Source organism: Mandrillus leucophaeus, unplaced genomic scaffold (assembly GCF_000951045.1).
Source record: "Mandrillus leucophaeus isolate KB7577 unplaced genomic scaffold, Mleu.le_1.0 Scaffold235, whole genome shotgun sequence".
Taxonomy (NCBI): domain Eukaryota; kingdom Metazoa; phylum Chordata; class Mammalia; order Primates; family Cercopithecidae; genus Mandrillus; species Mandrillus leucophaeus.
In genome coordinates this window covers 618900-643271 of record NW_012102421.1, presented here as the reverse complement: position 1 = coordinate 643271, position 24372 = coordinate 618900, and the positions used below count along the sequence as shown (strand labels likewise).

Below are 24372 nucleotides of genomic sequence, written 5' to 3'. Positions count from 1 at the left end.
AGGATAATATGCTTGAATTGCATAGCCAGTGCACTGGGCTTGTGTTTGAATTGGTTTCTTGCTTTCTAGTTGAGAGCACTCTCCTTTTGAGGCACAGAATGTTGGATTAGGGTGAAATTAGAGAAGAAGAAATATTTTCTGCCAATATCCCTGACTTGAGGAAGGCAGGTAATATCTATTAATTAATGCAAATCAGTCTGGTCAAGATGTAGTTCAAATATAGATAAGTGGGTGTTTCAGGGGGCCCCTCTAAGAAGGTGGTATGGAGTAAATAAGAAAGCAATTTACCAGGAGTCAGAAGACTAGTAAGCTGAACCCAGCCAGGTCTCTGACAGTTCGTTGCTTAGCTCTTTTAAGCATGCTTTCCCCAAAACTAAAATCAGGAAAGTTAGACTAAATGGTTTTTGAAATTCCTTCTAGCTAACATAGTATATGAATCATTGTATCCAGTGAGTTTTTATGGGTACTCTGACATTTCTTGGCATCTATCAGGTCAGACTGTTTTATATTTCTGAAATATAGAGTAACAGCTTTTTCACTTCTCTGGGAACTGGACCAATGAGGAGTAAACATCCTCTCCTGTCTCTCCCTAAATGAAGTACTTGGTCACGAGTGATAGTCCATTTTCATTTTGTTCTTTGAATCCGGTCTTATTCTTATTTCAGTGTTTTTCTTAACTTTACTTTGAGTTTGTTGAAGTATATTAAATTGAAAATGTCGTTTATGTTTGGGTCTAAAAATAAGAATTTCATTATTTTATAAAGTAAAAGTTGTATTTACAAAATACATATTATCACATTTGTGTATTTGAAATACTTGACTGGCACATGAGGTAATTTAATTACAATGTACTGTGTAGTCTGTAGTTTGGTCCCTTATAGTAGAAAATTGTGTTGAATGAAAGTGGCAAGGTTAAGTAGCAGATATAATGTAGTATAAGATATGATTATAAGCTTTTACATTTTCCAAAATTGAAATAAAGTTAATATTACTTTTGGTTCTTTTGGTCTCTTTTAAATAACGTCTTTCCCTTATTAGACAAGATAAAAAAGAAAGTGGAGAAAATTTTATTGTCAAAAAAAATAGAGAAAACATGGAAAACTTTGAAAAATAAAATGGAAATCCCTCCTAATTTATCTTTCCCTCTACTTTTAAAGTTCTTATTTTTAACATAACTTGAAATAAAGGTATGTTTACACAGCAGTGTATCAGCTGCATATACTACTGTTAACTAATCAAGGGCATAAATAAGGAAAACCTTTCTTTATTCCCTAGCCAACTTGAAATTCTTTTGTTATGACACTTAAGTAGCATCCTGAACTTTCTCTTTTCTAAAGTTGGTTTAAAGCCCTGATATTTGTAAGCTTTGTAAGGAAGTCTGTCTGTGCCCAATACAGTGCATTGCACATATTATTGATTAATTTTAAAATGATCGAATTGACCATTTTATATAACAAAAATTTCTGATTTTTATCTTAGGTTAGATTTCTAGAATTAGAATGCTAGGTCAAAGAGAAACACTATTTTTAAATTTCTTGTTTTATATTCCCAACTTTTTAAATGAAGTCTGGTAAGTGGATAAAGAAAATATAGTATATATACACAATGGAATATTATTCAGTCATAAATAATGTAATCTTGTCATTTCAGATGACATGAATGTACCTAGAAGACACTAAGCCAGGCACAGAAAGACATATACTACATGATCTCACTCATCGGTGGAATCTAAACGGTTGTTCTCACAGAGATAGAGAGTAGAATGGTAGTTATGAGAGGACAAGAGGGGAGCGGGGATAAAGGGGTAGGGAAAGATGGGCTAATGGGTACGAAAAAGTTGGGAATATGTAACAAGAAACAAAAATAGTTATTCTCTTTGATAGACATTTAGGTTGATTTCATATCTTGGCTATTGTGAATAATGCTGTAATAAACGTAGGAGTGCAGATATCTCTAAAACATACTGATTTCATTTTCTTTGGATATATATACCCAGTAGTGGGATTACTGGATCATATGGTAGTTCTGTTTAAAATATTTTGAGCATCCTTCCATGCTGTTTTCCATAATGGCTGTACATTCCCACCAGCAGTGTATAAGGATTCCCTTTTATCCATACCCTCATCAACACCTGCTATCTTTTGATTTTTTTGAGAGTACCTATTCTAACTAGAGTGAGGTGATATCTCCTTGTAGTTTTGACTTGTATTTTTTGATGATTAGTGATGTTGAACATTTTTTCTTACACTTGTGGGCTGTTTGTATGTTCTTTTTTGGAGAAATGTCTAGCAGGCCTTTTGCCCATTTTTTGATCCGGTTATTTTTTGTTACTAAGTGCTTGAGTTCTTTATATTTGAGTATTAACCCTTTATCAGTTGTGTAGTTTGTAAATGTATTCTTCCAATCTATGACTGGCATCCTTGCTCTGTTGATTGTCACCTTAATTATGCAGAAGATTTTTAGTTTGATACAATTCCATTTGTCTGTACAGGTTAAGTATCCTGTATCTGAAATGCTTACAACCAGAGGATTTTGGATTTGGGATTATTTCAGGTTCTGGAATATTTGCATTATAATTACTGGTTGAGCATTCCAAATTGAAATATTGAAAATTCAAAATGTTCCAGTAAGCATTTAGTTTGAGTATCATGTTGGCAATCAAAAGGTTTCATGACTCACACCTGTAATCCTAACAATTTGTGGGGGTTAAGGCAGGAGGATCACTTGATGCCATCAGTTCAAGACCAGCCTGGGCAACGTAGCAAGACCCTGTCTTTACAAAAAATAAAAATTAGCTAGGCATAGTGGAGCACACCTGTAGTCTTAGCTACTTGGGAGGCTAAGGTGGGCGGATCACTTGAGTCCAGTATTTCAAGGTTGCTAATGAGCAATGATTGTACCACTGCACTCAAGCCTGAGTAACAGAGTAAGACCCTATCTTTAAAAAAAAAAAAAAAAAAAAAGATTTTGGAGCATTTTATAGTTTTAGATTTAGAATGCTCAAACTGTTTTTGCTTTTGTTGCCTGTGCATTTCAGGTTTTGTCCAAAATATACTTGCCTAGACCAGTGACATGGAGCTTTCCCCTATATTTCCCCCATGATTTCTTCTTGTGATTTTGTAGTTCGGGGTCTTAACATTTAAGTCTTTAATCCATTTTGAGTTGAGTTTTGTCTGTGGTGAGAGGTAGGAATCTAATTTCATTCTTCTGATGTGGATATCCAGTTTTCCCAACACCACTTATTGCGCTTTCCCCATTGAGTGTACTTGGCACCTTTGTCAAGAATTAATAAACTGTAGATGGGTGGATTTATTTCTGGGCTGTCTTCTGTTCCATTGATCTCTGTGTCTTTTTTATACCAGTACCATGCTGTTTTGATTACTATTGCTATGTAGTGTGTTTTGAAGTCAAGGAGTATGATGCCTCCAGCTTTGTTCTTTTTGCTCTGGATTGCTTTAGCTGTTTATGGTCTCTAGCTGTCTTTCTTTATGGTTAGGCGATTTTCTCTAGTAATGTGTTTTGATGGTTTGCCTGTTATTTTTGGTGTATTTCTTACAGGTTTTTGCTTTGCAGTTACCATGAAGCTTATGAAAAAAATCTTAAAATGAGATATTTTAAACTGATAACAACCCAACTTTGATTATAAAGATAAGAAAAGAAATAAAAAACAAGCTCTACATTTTAACTCCATTTTCTCCCACATTTGTAATTTTTGATGTCCCATTTTATATCTTAAATTGCCCATCTCTTGGCAAATTAAAATTACTATTTTAATAGTTTTATCTTCAGCCTTCATAATTAAAGATGTAAGTGGTTTATGTACCACATTTATAGTATTACAGTATTCTGTCTTCCAGTATACTTACTAGTGAGTTTTATACCTTTGAGATGTTTTCTTGTTACACGTCAGAGTCCCTTTCTTCATTTGAAGAACTGTTCTTAGCATTTTTTGTTTGCTTGTATGTTTGAGACAGGGTCTCACTCTGTCCTTCAGGCTAGAGGGCAGTGTGTGATCATGGCTCACTGCAGTCTTGATCTTGATCTCCTGGACTTGAATGATCCTCCCACCCCAGCCTCCCAAGTATCTGGAACTACAGCCACACGCCACCACACCCAGCTGATTTTTTAATTTTCATTTTTAGTAGAGTCAAAGTCTTGGTATGCCACCCAAGGCCTTAAGCTCCTGAGCTCAAGCAGTCCTTCCACCTTGGCCACTGAAAGTGCTGAGATTACAGGTGTGAACCATTGTTCCTGGCCTATTTTTTTTTTTTTTTTTTGACATTTCTTGTAAGACATATCTGATGATGATAAATTCTTTTAGCTTTCCTTTGTCTGGCAAAGTCTTTATCTCTGCTTTATTTCTAAAGGATAACTGTCCTGGGTACAGTATTCTTGGTTGACATCCCATCCCCACCCCCAACCCAACCTTTTCTTTTCTTTAGCAATTTGAATATATCATCTTACTCGTCCTGACTTACAAGGTTTCTGCTGAGAAATCTATTGCTAGACAGATTGGAACTTCCGTATATGTTACTTGCTTCTTTTGTTGCTTTCAAAATCTTTTTGTCTTTGATCTTTGAGAATTTGATTGTAGTATTTCTTGGGGTAGACTTATTTGGGTTGTATCTGATTGGTAACTTTTGACCTTTCTATACCTGGATATTTGTATCTTTCTCTAGTTTTGGGAAGTTTTGTGTTAGTATCTCTTTGAATAAGCTTTCTACCCCTTTGTCATTCTCAATTCCCTCTTGAAGCCCAGTAACCCAAATATTTGCTCTTTTGATACTTTCGCATGGTTATGTAAGTTTTCTTCATTCCCTTTTACCCTTTTTAAAATTGTTTCTCCTCTAGCTATGTGTTTTCAAACAGCTTGTCTTCAAGCTCAGATTTTTCTATTTGATAGATTCTGCTGTTGATATTCTCTATTGCATTTTTCATTTTGTTCATTGTATTTTTCAACTCCAGGATTTCAGTTTGTTTAATCTCTCAAGTCGTCTCTGATAAATTACTGAATTCTTCCCCTGTGTTTTATTGAAGTTCATTGAGTTTCCTTGAAACAGCTATTTTGAATTCTCTGAGACATCACACATTTCCATCACTTGAGGGTTGTTTCCTGGTGCCTTATTTTGTTTGTTTCATGAAATTATGGTTCCTAAATACTTTCTTAAAATTTTTCTTTGAGACAGAGTCTCACTCAATCTGTTGCCCAGGCTCGAGTGCAGTGGAGCGATCTTGGCTCACTGCAGCCTCTGCCTCCCAGGTTCAAGCAGTTTCCAACCTCAGCCTCCTGAGTAGCTGAGATTACAGGCATGTACTATCACTGCTGGCTAATTTTTATATTTTTAGTAGAGACAGGGTTTTACCATGTTAGACAGACTGGTCTTAAACTCCTGACCTCAGGTGATCCACCTACCTCAGCCTCCCAGTTGTTGGCGTGAGCCACTGTGCCCGATCCCTGAGTATTCTTCATGCCTTTGGCCTGCCACAACATCTGAACATTGAGGGATTAGCTGTTTATTCCCCGTTCACAGTCTGGTGGTGGTTTGTTCCTGTTCTTCCAGAAATTCTAAGCAGGGCAATTATTGTGTTCTCCGAGCCCTTGGCCACTATCACTGTTTCAGCACTAGATGGCACCATAAGCCCAGGTTTGCAGTGAATTCACAGTTGGTTTGTGTTCTGGCCCAGATCAACTAGGGGAGAGATTGGAGGGTAGTTTGTCTCTCTGGGTGTGTGAGTTTCCACCTGGGGCCAGGACACGTTAGGCACTGTGTCACTCTGCTCAGTGCTTGGGCCTCACCACGGCATGCTCCAAAACAACATTGTGTACCTGTTCCCTTCACCTCCTTTCAAGCATCAGTGTCTCCACACTGTGCTGCCTGGGGTTGAGGGAAGAGGTGGAGCAGGCAGTATTGTGGCCAGATGGCCACTGTAATGCTAGGTCACACCCGAAAACCACAGCTGCCAAGACAAGCACAGCACAGGGGTATGCTCAAGACCCATGCAACTATGGCCTGCCTGCTGCTGAGGTTTATTTGTGGCTCAAGGCCACTGCAGACATAGTGATGTAGCCCAGAGTCCCTTCCACTGAGGCCATGTCTCTCTGCCTGACACTGAAGTGAGTTCAGAGGCACGGTCTTTGGGTGCCAGCTTGGGGTCAGTGGGCCATCAGATTTTGCCCAGTGCGGAGTTTTACCATGGCAGGCTTGTCACCAAGTCAAGATCAAAGTCCTGCTTTTATATCCCTCTTTTTCCCCCAGTAGATGGAGTCAGTCTCCAAGCTGTGCTGCCTAGGGTTGGAAGAAGGATAATGGGGTCCCAGTCCTGCCACCAGGACTACTACATCCCTGGGGCACCAGCCAGGCCCATACCACTATAGCCTTCCTGCTGTTGAAGTTCACTCATGGCCTGAGGCTACTGTAGATGCCAGAACACAAGTCTGTCACACTAAGGCCACAGGTTTCCACATAGTAGCAGGATGGGTCCTTGTCTGCGTACCTTGGTCTGTGGTTAAGGGCCATAGGGTTCTGCCTGGTGTTGGGTTTTACCGCGGCAGGCCTAGTACTGAGCAACAAGTCAAAAGTCCTGCAGTCACTTCCTCTCCTTACCCCAAGTGGGCTGTATCTCTCTCTCTGTGTGCTGTGCTTATAGTTGGGGGAGAGGTGATTCAGGCATTGCACCTCTGTCTTTCCTCCCCGCTTCAGTTGATCTTTTCTTAGTAATGCTAAAGCCAGATACAGTAATCTCTGATCTGGTTCCTTGGCTCTTGTGAAGTTACTTTCATGCATAGATCACGTTCAAATTGATGTTTCTGTGGGGAGTCAGTCACTTGAGAGTCTTATTCTGCCATCTTGACTCTGCCTCTTCTCCAAATTCTATTTATCAGATAGAGGAAAGCATGAGTTCCTCAGCAGTGACAGGTTTTCCTTAATTCTAAAGGGAAAGTATTAAATAACATAATGGACAAGTCATTAAAAAACAAACAAACAAAAAAACTAATCTGGCAAGCATAAGCCCTGCCCTCAAATTGCTCATAGTCTTTGAAGAGTGATCAGATAAAAAAGGGGGTAACTGTTTCAATAAGATACACAATATCAGAGCACACAGAAGAGGCATTCAACTAAATTCTAAAGAAAGGCATTGGACAGGAAATTGTTTCCCAGGAAGAGTTGTTCTTGATCTTTGAAACAAAGTAAAAGTTAACAGGGCCAAGAAGAGACTTGAAAGAGATAAACTGAAGGAGAAAGGAGAGATGGTGCATACCAAAGGTGCAGCATGCTTAGTGGCTGAGCCAAGAGAGATGATTTCTTGAAGTAAAGTTTTATAATTTGATACAATTGGAGTTTAAGGAACAAAGTGCAAAGAAATGGGAGTTGAAGTAGGCAGTAAACGAAACTGTTAGGTATTTCTTCTGGCCTGTCAGAAATAGGAATAATTTCCTGAGATACTAAGAGTACCATGAACAAAGAAATTTTGCAGACCTCTGGCTTTGTACATAGTATTAAAGAACAAATCTGTGAAAGCGGTTCATAAAGTGTTTTCTGATGAATGTGTAAGGATTGAAACAAAAATATTTGGAGGAATGGAACTGGCTTAAACTAAACACTTTTTGCCTCAGTCCACTTTACCTGAAACTAGACAATAGGAATTTGGGATTTTATTCTTTGACAATAGGTATGGGCTAGTGTTTTTAACAACTAGCCAAGGGTAGACACTTAAACTTTGGAAGCCAAATGGATCGTACGACTTATATTCCATTATAAATACTGAAAAATCTAGACAGTATTTTGGCTCAGGTAGAAGATCATTGTTTATCTGTAGAGTGACAGATCAGAAATATAATTTCTAACAGGTGCAGGTGCAGATTACCTATTTTAGGAATTCTTAACCTAGGATCCATGGAACCTGGTAATTATACATAACAACGTTAAATTTTCTTTGTACTGTTTTTTGTTGGAGTTTCAAAGGAATTCTTAGCTAGAAACAGGCGGGGCATGTGATTCATGCCTATAAACCCAGCACTTTGGGAGGTCAAGGTGGGAGGATCACTTAGGCCAGGAGTTTGAAATCAGCCTGGACAACATGACAAAATCCCATCTCTACCAAAAAAAAAAAAAAGAGAGAGATGTTTATAGAAATCAACTAATCAACTGCTTCATATTTTGCATAATACACCTGCAGGCGTAAGGTAAATTGATATGAGAACAAAGACTAGATCCCATATCACCCATTGGCTCACTTTTTTCACTATTTTGCATGATACATAATTTTTAGAAATTAAGAATGAATGTAGAAAGTATTCACATCAACTTATTTATATGGGTGTGAGGAATTCTCAAAAAATTAAAGAATATCTTTGAATTAATGAGGTCTGTGATTCAAAGGTACAAAAAGGCTGCAGTGTTTCTTTTTCTTTTCCATGTCCTTCATAAACTCAAGTCCCCTCCCCAGAGGTAACCATTATCTGTGGTTTCTTGTGTTTCAGAATTTAAACATTTTAAATCCAATGGTATTATAGTAATGGACTTTGAAACAGTAAATGATATAGAAATAGCTAGAACATAACTTTGGTTGTTGTAAATGTAGATTAGCTGTGCTTAACTAATTGGATTTTCATTTTAAGGTGACTGTACTGTGTATTGTCTTAGCTTCCATCAATAGAACACAGTTTAGAGGTGTTCTCAAGTAATGATGCTTTTGTAGTGAGTCAACCAAATTACCAATTGGCATACTTAGTCTTGAAATAGACAGTTGGCCGTTCATGTCTGTGGATTCTTCATCTGCAGATTCAACCAATTGCAGATTGAAGTATTAGGGAAAAATAACAAATTAACTAGAAATAATACAAATAATACAGCATAGCAACTATTTACTTACCACTTGTATTGTGTATTATAAATAATTAGAGAGTAAAGTATGGGGTGTGTATTTAGATTATATGCAAATACTAAACCATTTTATATAAGTGATTTGGGCATCTTTAGATTGTGGTATATAGTGGGATCCTGGAACCAGCCTTCCACACATACCAAATGACAACTGTATAAATGGAGTTCTGAATATAGTTTTCCCAAGCCCTAGTACATTTAATTTTTTAACTAAAAAGTGGTCATAAGGATATCTATTTTGCCAGTATTATTTTTAAGAAGTTTCTTACAGAAGATAAAATTACTCACCTATTGAATTTTTTTATTTGTATAAATTTAAGGGATACAAGTGCAGTTTTGTTACATGAATATATTGTGTAGTGATGAAGTCTAGGCTTTTAGTGTTTACCTATAGAATTTAATAATACTTTTTATTTATTAAGTGACTACAGTGATCCAGTACTTGTATTTAGAACTTCATTTACAGCACTTGTGAATTATCACAATATCTCTAAAAGGTGGCCACTATTATTATTTAGATTTTGTAGACTATTAAAACTGAGTATTTGAAAAGTTAAGTAACTTGCCCAAGGTTCACAGTGTAGGAGCTGGGATCTAACGTGGGTTCCTAAGATACCAAAATCCGCTATCTTTATACAGCCTTTGTGTGTAGATGTGTTGTGTTCACTTTATTTTAATATAAATCTGTTTGTCAAGTAATGCTACTTAGTGAGTGGCCAGTGAGTTCTTGAATTTATTATTTTGTGTGGTTATAATAAAAGTCAATAAGTGGTTGGTCTGTTGCTTATTAAGGAGATAAATATAGTTAACTGTAATGTAATCAAGAAAGACTCCCTTAGGCTGAAAACACTGCATATTTACTGAGCAGCCAACTCTCCTAAACTCCCACATTTGTATGTTTATTTTTTTCTGTAGGGGGATTCCCGAAGTCTTCCGTTTTCTGAGAATGTGAGTGCTGTTCAAAAATTAGACTTTTCAGATACAGTGGTGCAACAGAAATTGGATGATATCAAGGATCGAATTAAGAGAGAAATAAGGAAAGAACTGAAAATCAAAGAAGGAGCTGAAAATCTGAGGAAAGTCACAACAGATAAAAAAAGTTTGGCTTATGTAGACAACATTTTGAAAAAATCAAATAAAAAATTAGAAGAACTTCATCACAAGCTACAGGAATTAAATGCACATATTGTTGTATCAGATCCAGAAGATATTACAGGTATAGTAGTGCTTTATTTGATGTTTATATGGTATATTTTAAAAAAATGTATCTTTTTAGAAAATAGTTTTGACTCATGAATAGTTTTTAGCTTTTCTGAAAGTACACAGACTTTTCTCTTTTGGTTAAGGTCTTATTTATATTCTGTTCAGAAGAGCAGAAGTTGATAGGTATGGAAATTGAAATGTTTAGTTAGAATTTAATAACCCTAATGTATTCTCTCTTACTCTCTGTTGGTAGGACATTACTTAGAGTGAGTCTCCAGTATTAATGTTTCATATTGAGTCAATCACGTGCTCTTACCTGATTCATCCTGTAATCAACAGCGCAAGTTTGCCAGCTGACTTAAAACTGTGTTCTTTGAACAAGAGATGGTTTTATTCTTTGCAGATATAATTAATCAGACCTATGGCCTTCATTCTTTGTGCTCTAAGCAACTGAATTAACAACTAAACTACTAGGCATAGTGTTCAAAAAGAAAAACACTATATGTGTTCACAGAGAAAAACAATAGAAAAAACTGTTACACATTACTTTTATTTTCTTTAAGCACAGAAAATAAAAGGGAAAATATAACCTATGATTTCAATGTAAAAACATAATTTTTAAACAATAGAATTAATATTTATGTTGGAATATTTTTAATGGTACAGAAAGTAAAAATTAAAAAACCACCTCTTTCTTTCTTAGACCGTCTCCTTAAAGGTAACATTACTTTTTGTTGTATATCCTTCCAGATAAAAAAATTCTATGTTTGTGCCAGTATTCACCCATCAGTATGTATAGTCTTTCTTTAACTTTTTATACAAAAACTTATGTAAGATACATTTGGTCTTATCCTTGCAATAATAATTGCAAGGATATTTGCATTTGATTCAAGGTCTCAAGGCATTATCAATCTCTATAACTGTCAATTTTTTTATTTGCAAAGAAAAAGAGTATGAGAGTGTATAGAGTAATATAGCTATAGCATGGTAGAAAATTTAGAAGAACCTGTGTGATTAGCTAATAAATAATAGATGTAAGTAATTTTGATTTTGATTAAGAAAATACATAAATTTGGCTAAGAACCTTAAATATTTACCATCTCAAAAGTTGCAGAAAACGCTACTGATATTTAGTGTTCTTGTTAAAACTTGGTTTTCGACATCACTTTCAACATCTGGGATTTAGGGCTTTTATTAGGAGGCTCTCTATGTAGAGATTTCAACCTTGTAAGAATAATTGAAACTTTAAAATGAAAGAAGCAATAGGAAACCCAGCTTCTAATTTTAGATTGAAATAATCCCAAAGATGCAAATTAATTTTTTCAGAATCACCAATCTAGTTAAAAAGAACCCTTCAGCTCTTCATCTAGTATTCTTACATACTCAATAATTATGTTATAAATGGAAATAATGTATTACGAAAATGCTGTTTTTAGTAATATTACATAAACTCAGAAATAGCCTGTTCCATGGAACTCTGCCAAACTCTAGGTTTTTTTTGGGTTTTTTTGTTTTGTTTTGTTTTTGCCTGTTACATCTTTAAGAGCAGTCTAAAATAAGAAACAGCACTGGAGCTTTAAACTCTGTTTATTTAGAGAAATTTTCCTCCTCACAGAATACTGATAACTACCTTGTGATTCACTGGAATATAGAAGAGTTTTATCAACACGAGGAGCCCATTTGGTTTCCCCATTCCTTTTGTAAAAGTTAACTTTACTGTGGCCGGGCACAGTGGCTCATGCCTGTAATCCTAGTACTTTGGGAAGCCAAGGCAGGCAGAGCACTTGAGGCCAGGAGTTCAAGACTAGCCAGGCCAACATGGTGAAACCCTGTCTCTACTAAAAATGTAAAAATTAGTTGACGTGGTGGCGTGTGCCTGTAGTTCCAGCTACTCAGGAGGCTGAGGCCTGAAAATTGCTTGAACCCAGGAAGCGGAGGTTGTGTTGAGCCAAGATTGTGCCACTGCACTCCAGCCTGGGCAACAGAGAGCAATTCTGTCTCAAAAAAAAATAATAATAAGTTTATTGAAGTATAAATTACATATGACAAAATACACATATTTTAAGTACATGCTTTAATGATTTTTAATAAATGTGTGTGTGCACCCAGCTAACCATCTCTACAATCGATCCAGAACATTTTCATCACTTCAGTGGTTCTCATATATTCCTTCCCAGCTAAACCATGATCCCCAACCCTGGCCATAGGAACCCACTGATCCATCTTCTATCACTTTAGATTGAAATTGTCTTTTCTAGTGTTTTATATAAAGAAATTACCTCCTTTAAGTCCTATCAAATTCCTGATCACCCTTAAAAACCAATTTTTAGGTATTACGATAAAACCTTCCATGACATTTTCTGCTCTATCTTCTCTGTGCTACTTTATCCATTCATTGTTGCATTGTAACGTATTTCTGTACGTGTTTATATCACTTACTAAACTGTCTTCTCCTTGAGGGGAGGGACATGTGTTCACTCATCTATTTTAAAGGCTTATTACAGAAACTGAAACATAGTAGGTGTTCACTTGTGAATATTATATCTCAAAATAGAAAAATACCCAGCAAATCCACATCTTATATTAGTCTTTAGAATTAGTATCAAAGCCTAATTATTATGACACTTGAAACATTAAATAACTTAGAAAACAAAGACTTAAGCCAGAAACTTATTATACTGACCATTTTTAATACTGACATTTCAGATAATTGGAGGGCAGATGATATATGAAATACAACTTTATACTGTGACTTCTTAATACTTCAGTTTGTTTAGACTTGATGAGTTCGTCAGATTTTTATTTTATTTTAAAAAATTCTGTTTGCAAATGGCACATTTACACAACTTGGTAATAAGTTATTTTTTTCTTTTTCCCATTTTACTAACTTAACAACATAAAAAGCAACAACCACAACATAGAGGATTAAAATTAATGTCATTAATTTTAGGCCAGTTTGCCATAAAATTTTAGATGTTTTACCTTGCACACTAAGGTAAACTTATTTTAGATTAGGTCTGGCAAGAAGATTCAAGGACATTGTACTTTGCTTTCAGTTCTGAAAGGTATGAGTGGATTTATAACAGAAGTGTTTGACTAATTCCTGTTGTCTTGTGGGTACATAAGCTTAGTAAGCAGAACAAATGACTTAAGGAAAGAGTGACAGAATTTAAATCTGCATTGTATAAGTCATTACTAAGTGGCAGGGGACTTGTTCTTTTTTGAGATGGAATCTCCCTTTGTCACTAGGCTGGAGTGCAGTGGTGCAATCTCGGCTCACTGCAACCTCCACCTCCCGCATTCAAGTGATCCTCCTGCCTCAGCCTCCCAAGTAGCTGGTACTACAGGCTCCACGCCACCAACCCCAGCTAATTTTTGTATTTTTAGTAGAGGCAGGGTTTCATCATGTTGGCCAGGATAGTCTTGATCTCTTGACCTTGTGATTCGCCCACCTTGGCTTCCCAAAGTGCTGGGATTACAGGCGTGAGCCAACCCGCCTGGCCAGGGACTTGCTCTTAATTCACCTCTGTAATAATGATCTCTTTGAATCTTTAGTTTATTGTTTGTAAAATAAGGATTTTTATCAGGTGAACTTTTAAACTATAAAACTGTGAAATATTCCTTATTGTAATGTCAAGGTCTGATTGTTTGAGAAAGTTATTTGTATAATAAATGTATTCATTCTTAATAGTAGTAGGAAATGAATTATTTATTTTCTCATCATGCCCATGATACTCTGAGCTTCTTGTTCATCTTCGATATACTTTAAAGATGATCATATGATTTTTGCCCATAAGATTATCCCCATAGGAGCAGAAAAATCATTTAAGAAAATTCAGCATTGTTTCATGATAAAAAATTCTGTGAACAAATTAGGTATAGAAGAAATGTTTCTCAACACAAGAAGGTCTATGTATGACAAGCCCACAATTAACATTGTACTTAATGGTGAAAAGCTGAAAGCTTTTCTTCTAAGATCAGGAACAAGATCAGGATGCCCACTCTCAACACTTCTTTTCAGCATAGTCTCTAATCCCTAGCTAGAGCACTTAGGCAAGAAAAAGAAATAAAAGATACACAAATAGGAAAGGAAGAAGTGAAATTGTCTGTTTGTGAACAACACAATCTTACATATATGTATAAAATTCTAACACCATAAAGCTGTTAGATCTAATAAAGGAATTCAGTCAAGTTGCAGGATATAAAATCAGCATACAAAAGTCAGTATCATTTCTATATACTAACTATATAATATCAGAACAAAATTAAAACAATCTCATTAATAGCATAAAACATACCTAGTAAATTTAACCAAGAATTGAAAGATCTCTGTATAGAAAACTATAAAACATTGATGAAAGAAATTGAAGATGGTACAAATAAATGGAAAAATCTCCTGTGTTCATGAATTGGAAGAATTAATATTGTTAAAATGTCCAGACTACCCAGTGTGATCTACAGATTCAAGGTAATTTGTATCAAAATCCCAACATCATTCTTCACAGAACTAGAAAAAAAAAATCCTAAAATTTGTATGGAATCAGAAAAGACTCTGCACCATCTTGAGCAAAAAGAACAAAACTAGAAGCATCACATTACCAAATTGCAAAATATTACAAAGCTATAGTAATCCAAACAGCATGGTAATGACATAAAAAATGGACTCATTAACCAATGGAATAGAAAAGAGAGCCCAGAAATAAACCCATGCAATTCAAGTCAATTGATTTTTGACAAATCTGCCGAGAACACATAGTGGGGACTAGAGAGTCTTCAATAAATGGTGTTGGAAAGACTGGATATCCACCTGCAGAAGAATGAAAATGGACCTTTATCTTACCCTTACACGTAATACCTTTATATCTTATACCTTTAAACCTTATACCTTTACACTTTATACCTTTATCTTACCTTATACATTTATAAGACTTAAATGTGAGTCATTAAACTATAAAACTGCTAGAAGAAAATATAGAGGGTAAACTCTTTGACGTTGATCAAGGCGGTGATTTCTTGGATAAAAGCAGAGGCAACCAAAGCAAAAACAGATAAATGGGTTTGCATCAAACTGGATACTTCTGTACAGCAAAGGAAACAATTAACAGAGTGAAGAGACAACCCAAAGAATAGGAGAAAATATTTATAAATTGTATATTGGATAAGGGGTCAATAAGGAGCTCAGACTACTGAATTCAAGGAAAAGAAATAATCTTATTTAAAAAATGGGCAAAGGACCTGAGTAGACATTTATCAAAAGAAGTCATACAAATGGCCAACAGATAATATGAGAAAATGATCAGTATCTCTAGCCATCAGAGAAATGCAGATTAAAACCATCATGAGATACCACCTCATGCCTATTAGATTGGCTATTGTCAAAAAAATGGAAGATAAGTGTTGGCAAGGATATAGAGAAAAGGAAGCCTGGTGCATTGTTGGTGGTATTGTAAAATTAGTATGGCCACTTGGGAAGATAGTGTGGAGGTTTCTGAGAAAACTAAAAATAGGATTATTATATAATCCAGCAGTTCCTCTTCTGGGTATATATTTAAAGAAATTGAAATCAGCATGTCGAAGAGATGTCTGCACTCCTATGTTCATTCCAGCATTATATAGCCAAGATACCCAAACAACTGAAGTGCCCATCAACAGACAAATGTATTTTTAAGACATGGTATATAAACACAGTACAATACTATTCTGCCATTTGCAACATGAATGAACCTAGAGGACCTTATGCTAAATGAAATAAACCAGACACAGAAAGACAAATAGCTAATGACCTCACTTATGTGTGAAATCTTAAAAAGATAAACTCATCAAAGTAGAAGAGAATGCTGATTACCAGAGGCTTGAGCTGGGGAGGGGGAGGATGGGTAAATGGGAAAGAGGAAGATGTTGGTCACAGGTTAAAAAGTTTTAGACAGGAGGAATAAGTTGTGATCTATTACACAGCATGGTGACTGTAGTTAATAGCGATGTATACTTCAAAATAGCTAAAAGAAAGGTTGTTAAATCTCACTGCGAATAAATATTTGAGGTAATAGATACCTTAGCCTAATTTGATCATTCTACAATGTATAAATGTAATGAAACATCACATTGTACCCCATAAATATTTAATTTGTTGATTAGAAATAAAAATAGTTTAAAGGGGTATTGTTGTCATCCTATGTGGAAATTAGAGTGATGGTTAGCTGAGGCTAAATGTACCTTATGAAAAAAGATTACTCATCTCTGTAAAATGGAGTGGTAATCTAAGCCTTAGTTGGAACCTGACACTCATTTGGGAAAGAGCCAGTTTCCTGAATCTTGGTTTCTTTAAGTATATAATCACTGAAGAAGACTATAAGAACATTTTTTTATATTTTATTAAGTATAGATAATAATTTGGGTAGTGTATAGTCTCTGTTTTCATCTCAGTTTTCTTGTGCCATTCTTATATTTTCAAACTCCACCAAGCTTAGATTGGTTTCTACTTACTAATTTGGTGAATGTTTTCTTTAATATTTAAAATATTCAGAAGGGAAATACTAATTTAGTAATATAATATGCCTAATATTATATTGGGATTTTGTGGGGTTAATCTTAGCAAATTCTTCTAAATTCCTAAAATATATCTGTATTGAGGGAACTTTGTTCATGACTAAAGACCAGTTTATGGTCTTGGATGAATAGAAATGAAGATTTAATTTTCTTTTTATCTGTTGCCCTGCCCACTTCAATAGCGTGATCATTAGTAAGTTGCTCTTTTCAACTCCTGGATTTGTTTCCTTATCTTTAAAATCATGAGATTAAATGTATAGATTCCCTAATACTTGAATTCTTTTTATGATGTATTTTCTAAAACAGTTAATATGTAGTAAAATTGTATATATATTTTTAGTATACCTCTCCATGAATTTTAAGATAAATTCATCTAACTGCCACCACATTCAGAAAAAGGAATACTTCCAATGCCCTATAAATCTCCCTCGTATTCTTTCTTTGTAGTCACACCCTTCCTCACCTCTGTATGCCCTGACATCCACTGATCTGTTCTGTCACTATAGTTCTCTTTTGAAGAATGTCATGTACATAGAATTATAAAGTACATAAGTTTCTGAGACTTCTTTCCCTCCATATATTGCCTTTGAGACTCCTTCAAGTTGTTGTGTGTATCAGTAGTTCATTTTTTTTTTTTATTCCTGAGCAATAGTTGATTGTATAAATATTATAATTTATCCATTCACAAAGAACATTAGGGTGGTTTTCCAATTTTTGGCAATTATCAGTAAAGCTGCTATAAATATTCATGTGCAGGTTTTTGTGTGAATAAAGTTTTTGGTTCACTGTAGTAAATACTGAAGATTAGGATTGCTGAGTCATATGGAAGCATATGTTTAACATTATAAGAAGATGGCTGGGCACAGTGGCTCATGTCTAAAATCTCAGGACTTTGGGAGGTGGAGGTGGGGGAATCATTTGAGCTCAGGAGTTTGAGACCAGTCTGGGCAACATAGTGAGACTTCATCTCCATGAAAAATTTAAAAATTAGCCAAGTATGGTGGTGTGCACCTGTAATCCCAGCTACTTGGGAGGCTGAGGTGGGAGGATTACTTGAGCCTGAGAGTTTGAGGCTACATTGAGCCATGATCGTGCCACTGCACTCCAGCCTGGGCAACAGAGCAAGACCTGGTCTTTAAAAAGAAAGAAATAAACTGCCAAATATATTCTAGAGTAGTGATATTTTTCATTCCCACCATCAGTGAATGAGAGTTCCAGTTGTTCCACATTCTCGCCAGCACTTGGTATTGTTCATATATTTTTAAACCAGTCTAACAAGTATGTAGTAGTTAATACACATTATCGTCATAGAGGAAATTAAGAAAAATAGAGCAGCACCATCTTAAGGAGAATTTATGAAAGAACAGTGCATGCCCTAGGTACAGAGTTATATGCAGAATGAAGAAGTCTCCTCTAATGATAGGTGCAGTTTTCAAACATTAAGATATTGCAGATAGAGGCAATTCTGTAATTTTTATACCTAGGTTGCTTGTTTTACCTTAAAAAATTATTCTAACTCAATCACGTGAACCCAGGAGGCGGAGGTTGCAGTGAGCCAAGATTGAGCCATTGCACTCCAGCCCAGGCGACAGTGCGAGACTCCGTGTCAAAAAAAAAAAAAAAATTCTAACTCACAGTGTTACCCTTGCCTATTTTTGTAACATATTAAGAAAGCTTAAATCAGAGGTTGTATTAGTTATAAAATATTTAACCAAAATTAGTTCAGTTGGTGATATATGACAAGGGTTATCCCAAGTATATAAAATAGCCAATTAAGCCTCCTTTAATAATTGAGCATTCATTACAACCTGAGCAGGTTCCAGATGGCTATAAAAGGTAAAGTATCTTTCTTTAAATAAGAAAGTTGGACTTTAGGAGATGTATAAAGTTAATATAATGGTAACACATGGCAAGATTCTGGAGCAGTTTATTTTTAAGATAGTAACTTAGAGACTTACAGGAGGAAGTATGTTAAGAATATAGATAAATAATAAGCTAGTGATTTTGTATAATATTGACCTTATTAATTTAGATTTGGCTAAGTTTATTTCAACTATTAATATCTTTCCCTTTAATTGTTTAATGCAGTAAACAATGTTTCATAAGCAGACATCCTGGCTATACAAGTACCACTTTATGAATATTGGACATAGAGAGCCAGCTTGCTATAAAATAAAGACTAAAGGTTATATTATCTGAGATGTCATCCGGCTGCACTATTAAATGGTTGTGTGGTGTATACCACTTGGAACCTGTGGAGACCTTGGTTTTCTCATTTGTAGAATAAGAGGGACAGACAATATGTACCCTCTCTAGGGTGTTTTGTGAACGCAGTATTTTGATAGCTTGAGGAAAAGCATGAGACATCCAAGGCCATCTAAGTCTAAACATGAAACCCCATTTGGATGTAAAATAAAGTCTGAGGAGGCTTTCCTGGGTCTGGGAAGTAAAGACTCAAGAATTCAACCATATTCCTAATCTCCAAGACAATCAAGGAATCAGGGTAAGGCTAGACCTTAAGTAGTCAGAAGTCCTCTAAGACGGATCAGGATTGCTCCTGTGTTCTAGAACTCTGTTTCATCTTGTAAGCCAACTGCTCAGTTGTGGTTTTAAAGAAATACGAAAAGCACCAGAAACAGCAATCTATTGCTCTACACATTTTGGGGGAATCTAACAAATTCAGTATTTACTCGTTATTCTGGCACTGGGAAATCTTATCCTTAAGGAAATTTTAATCTTATCCTGTTTTCTGGTGACTTCCAAAGCTGTATCTCCAGCTAGGCTGTGTTTTCTGGGCTTCATCTGATAGTTTATAGCCGCCCTTTTGGATTATTACCTGGATTTCCTGTTGGCTTTGCCTCTCATCATGTCTAAAATTGAACTCTTCCTTTCTTGGACCACTATCTCTGAATCTTTCTCTGTGTTTTCTGCCCTGTTAGTGGCGTGACCCAGTAATCTATAACTAAAACCTGACTTTTTAAAACCTTTTTCCCCACCTTCAACCTTCATTGTAAGTTTGTAAGTCGCCAAACCTTATAGATTCTACCTCTGATAACAGGACTGAAATCTGTATCTCCTCTCCATCTTTATTGCCACAGAGTACAAATTCAGTATTTCTTTAATTCAACATAAACACTACTGTCAGCATTTTTTAAAATCTAGAATTCAGATTCAGTCCTGTTAGTTAACTTGATTTAAACTTTTCAGTGGATCTTCATTTGCTACAGAATACAGTACAAATTTGCAGCATGGTAGAGATGCCTTTCAAATGGTCTGGCATCTGCCTCTATTATTTCAACGTTTTCTGCTACTAATCCCAGCTCTAATTTTTTTCTCCTATCCCTATGTTTTCTCTTTTTTTACCTCTTTTTTTTTACCTCTCTATACTTATGCACATGTGTGTGTGTAGGTTAGCAGAATCTAGGTAATGGGTATATGGGTGCTCACTGTAAAATTCAACTTTGCAGTATGTTTGAAAATGTTCATATATACACACATACACTCTGGTATGTATAGACACACACATATACATACAGGTACATACAAAGTGTCCCTTTTATATATACATACGTTATATTTTTACACACATATACATAAACACACACACACACACCTGACTCTAACCTCTTTGAGAAGAGGAATTTTGCCACCTGTACACAGGGTTGTCCTTTGCATAATACTTGGCAACATATGATATAACTAGTTCCCTGTATTAAGTTCCCTCTGTCCAAAATAACTTGCATAGTTTGTCAGCTAGATTCTTCAATGGCAAAACCTTTCTATACTATACAGTAAACTTAGAATACTTACATGCTGTTGTTGGCCATGTTCTGTTTATATCGTTTTAGCTTCAATTCCACAAATTAGATCTAAACATTATTGTTCTATATATTCATTATTGATTTATAGTTACCCACGTGCTGACCATTTTCTTTGTTCATGCTTCTCAGACATACCTTCTAGAATGATCTTTTCTTGTACTTCCTAAAGTACAGTAGATACTTTAGAAAGACGATTTCCCCTTTATATACAATTCTAAGTTGACATTTATTTTCTTTCAGCACTTAGAAACTATTATTTCGTGGTTGTCTGGATTCTACTCTTGTTGAGGAAACAGCTGCCAGTCTCATGTTTGAAGCCATGTAGATCATCTAGTTTCTATTAAGATATCCTTTGTCTTCAGTGTTCTAGACTTAAAGTATAATGGCATAGATTTCATTTCATTTGATTTGCTTGGGATTTGTTGGGTTTCCTAAATCTGAGATTTATGTATTTCATTAATTTATGGGAAATTGTTAGCCTCTGTCCCTTTGATTGTTGTACTTCCTGTTTTCCTTCTACGTAGTTTTTCAGGAACTTTAGATACATATTAATTTCTTCAAATCTATCTCCATTTCTCTAATAGTTTCACCTGTATCAAACTTACTCTTTATCAAATATTGTGTTTCTAATTTTGTTATTACATATTTTTTTAATGCTAGAGGTTCTATTTTGTTAATCTTGGTAATTTTGATAGTCTCTTGTCCCAGTTGATACCCCTTGCATTTAGCTTTACATATTTAACATACTTATTTCACAGTCTCTATAGGATAAATACAGTAAGTGAAATCTTTACAAGGCTAATCCTGTAATTTTTTTCTCATGATGAATTGTTTTCTGATTGAGATTTGTGATTTGTAATTATGTGCTGGAACTGTCTGTGTTATAATTTGGTGGAATGCAGATTTGCTATATTTTTTTAAAATTTGCCAGTTTTTTATTTATTTTGTTGCCACATAATTGAACACCTACATATTTAGAATTGATGCATATTTCTGGTGAATTGAACCTTCTATTATAATGAAATGACTTATCTGTAATCTTTCTGTCTTGAAGTATTTTTTGCCTTAAAGTATCTTTTGTCTGTTATCAATACAGGTTGTGGGTTGAGGTTAGTGATTGTGTGGAATACATTTCTTCCATTTCCTTACTTTCAGCTTTTCTGTATCATGTTTTAGATATGTTTCTTAAAATAGCATATAGTTGGATTTATTTTATTCATTTGTTTTTACCTAATCTAATAATCTCTTTTACCTGGATCATTTAACCTATTTAAATGATTGCTGTTACATTTGGGTTTATATTTAGTATCTTATTTTGTGCCTTTAATGTTTCTTTTTCTTTCTTTTCTTGCCATTTTCAGACTATTTTTTAAGAATCAATTATTAAAAGTTTGATTGTTTTGGAAATTGATTCCTTTAGATAGTACATCATGCATACTTGTCAAAGGCAGTAGTCTGATTGCTGTTTTTATCTCTTGGACAATTCGAAGGCTTTAGAATGCTTTTATTTACTTATACCCTAGCTTATATTTTACTGTCTTACTAGGTTGGTGCAAAATTAATTGCAGTTTTTGCCATTGTAATTCTATTTTTTAAAAACCCCCTCATGACTTTTTTTATTGGTTTATATGGTGGTCCTTTAAAATCACTCACATCTAAGCCACTTTATCTGTTCTTTGTTATTTCTTTTTTGACCTACCAATTAGAATCACTTTTCTTCTTCCCAGAGTACGTCCTTTAGCATTTTTAAATTTTTAATGAGTCTGTGAAAAACTGTTTTCATCTTTGTCTGATAATATTTTTATTTTGTCTTCACTGTTGAAAGATATTTTCATTGGATATATACAACCTTTATTAGTTCATTCTGACACTACTGTAAAGAAATACCCAAGACTGGGTAATTTATGAAGAGCTTTAATTGGTTTATGGTTGCACAGGCTGTACAGGAAGCATGATGCTGTCATCTGCTAGGCTTCTGGGGAGGCCTCAGAAAACTTTCAATCATGGTGGAAGGCGAAAGGGAAGCAAACACGTCTTACATGGTCAGAGCAGGAGCAAGAGAGAGAGTGGGAGGAGCTACACACTTTTAAAAAACCAGATCTCACTATCGTGAGAACAGCACCAAGGGGATAGTGCTAAACCACTCATTAAAGACCCACACCCATGATCCAGTCATCTCCCACAAGGCCCCACGTTCAATATTGGGGATCCCAGTTTGACATGAGATTGGGGCAGGGACACAGATCCAAACCATATCACAGTCTAAGGAGGTAGTTGTGTCCTTTAACATAAAGAAGCTGTCATTTCACCTTCTTCCACCTTTCAGTGTTGTTGCTGAAAGCTGCCATAAATTTTACTGTAATTCCTTTGAAGGTACCCTTTCTCTGACTGCTGTGAACACTTTGTCTTTGATGTTCTGAAGTTTCACCGTGATATGTCCAAGTATGAACTTTTTTTCCCCTATATGTTTGTGCTTGGGGTTGATTGGGTATCCTGAATCTGTGGATTGGCATTTTTATTAGTTCTTAAAAGGTGATAGTCATTATCTCTTTATATATTGTCTTCAAGTCACTATTTTTCTTCTGAAGCACCATAAGATATATTGGAGCTTTTTTTTTTTTTCCTCTGTGTCTCTTTATGTCTCATTTTTCCTTTCTTTCTCTTTTTAAAAAACTTAGCTATTTTTCAGTATTAATCTGCTATTTTTCTGTGTCTGGTCTGCTGTTAAACTCAGTCATTAAAATAGCTAAGAACACAGCACTCAAGATGCTTGTAGTCTCAGAGGAAAAACAGATGTGAAAACAGATTATAATTCTGTGTAGTACACATTTCAATGGAGGGATGAAAGTATACTTTGAAGATATATTAGACTGGAGAATGGTTAGGGAAGGTTTTCTGGAGAAAGTAATGCCTAAACTAACAATAGTATTGAAGAAAGCAATTGCATTTTATTAGAAAGGTTTTGAACACAGAATTTGACAAGGAAAAATAGTAGTAGAGAATTAGCTTGGAGCTAGATAGCATAAGACCTTTAATGCCTAACCGTGAAGTTGGGACTGTATTTGGTAGACATGGCTATTAAAAATATTTTAGTGGAGGAATTAATCTTGTCTACTTTCCATCTTAAAGCACAACAATTTATACTGGCTAAATGTGTGTAAAGGTGTGACTTTATGGGCTTATCTCCTGTGCATTGTCTACTGTAACTTATACATGCCTAAAATCTCTTTGATCTAATATGTAAACATTAAAGCAAGTTTATTGAATTTGTATAACATACATTTTGAATTGTATAATGTTTAGAAGGTTAGAAGCATGCATAATTTCTTATAATACCCCCGAGAAAACTTTTTCAGTAATATTAGCAATATATGTAGCAAATGGAAATTTGTTTTTTGTTGTAATCATGGGGTTTAGTTTCTTTAGCCAGCAAAGTATGTATTTAAGAGCAGATTCACCTCTTTTTAAATGTAAAGGCAGTTGTTAAGAGTAGAAAAATGATAACCATTTTATAAAGTTTTTAATTTTTTTTTTTGAATGGTGAAAGTATTAATGGGAAGTAGGAAGTTCTAATTATCCTTGTTTTAAAATATGTTTCACTATGAGAAGAAGAGTTTAAGAAATATACTGGCAACTGTATGTTTTATCGTGCTCAAATTTACTATAAAGTACAAGGAAGAAAATTGGAGAGAAGAAAGGTAGTGTGTAGGAAAGCAGGTTCAAGGGGAAAATAGATGAAATCCAAGGGTGAGGACAATGTTTCTCTGATTTCTAAATGCGAAAAATAGTGAACTTTATAAAGTTTACTTCATATAAGACATATTTAAGGTTAAATTTCTGCCTTGGTGTACACTTCTGTGACCTTTGCAAATAAATTCTCTAAGTTTCAGATTTTTTATTTTTTTATTTTTTTATTT

The 24372-nt window shown here is 35.0% G+C and overlaps 1 protein-coding gene across 4 annotated transcripts in view; it reads left to right on the top strand.

The window, feature by feature from the left end:
* PKN2 (protein kinase N2) overlaps window positions 1-24372 on the top strand; it is a 170488-nt gene that overhangs the window by 56736 nt on the left and 89380 nt on the right. For 3 of the 4 annotated variants that reach the window (XM_011982081.1, XM_011982082.1, XM_011982080.1), the window contains exon 2: window positions 9801-10101. The exons of the other annotated variant lie outside the window; for it this stretch is intronic. In XM_011982081.1, the coding sequence (XP_011837471.1) occupies window positions 9801-10101 (301 nt within the window). The remainder of the gene's footprint in view (window positions 1-9800; window positions 10102-24372) is intronic. 4 annotated transcript variants of the gene reach the window in all.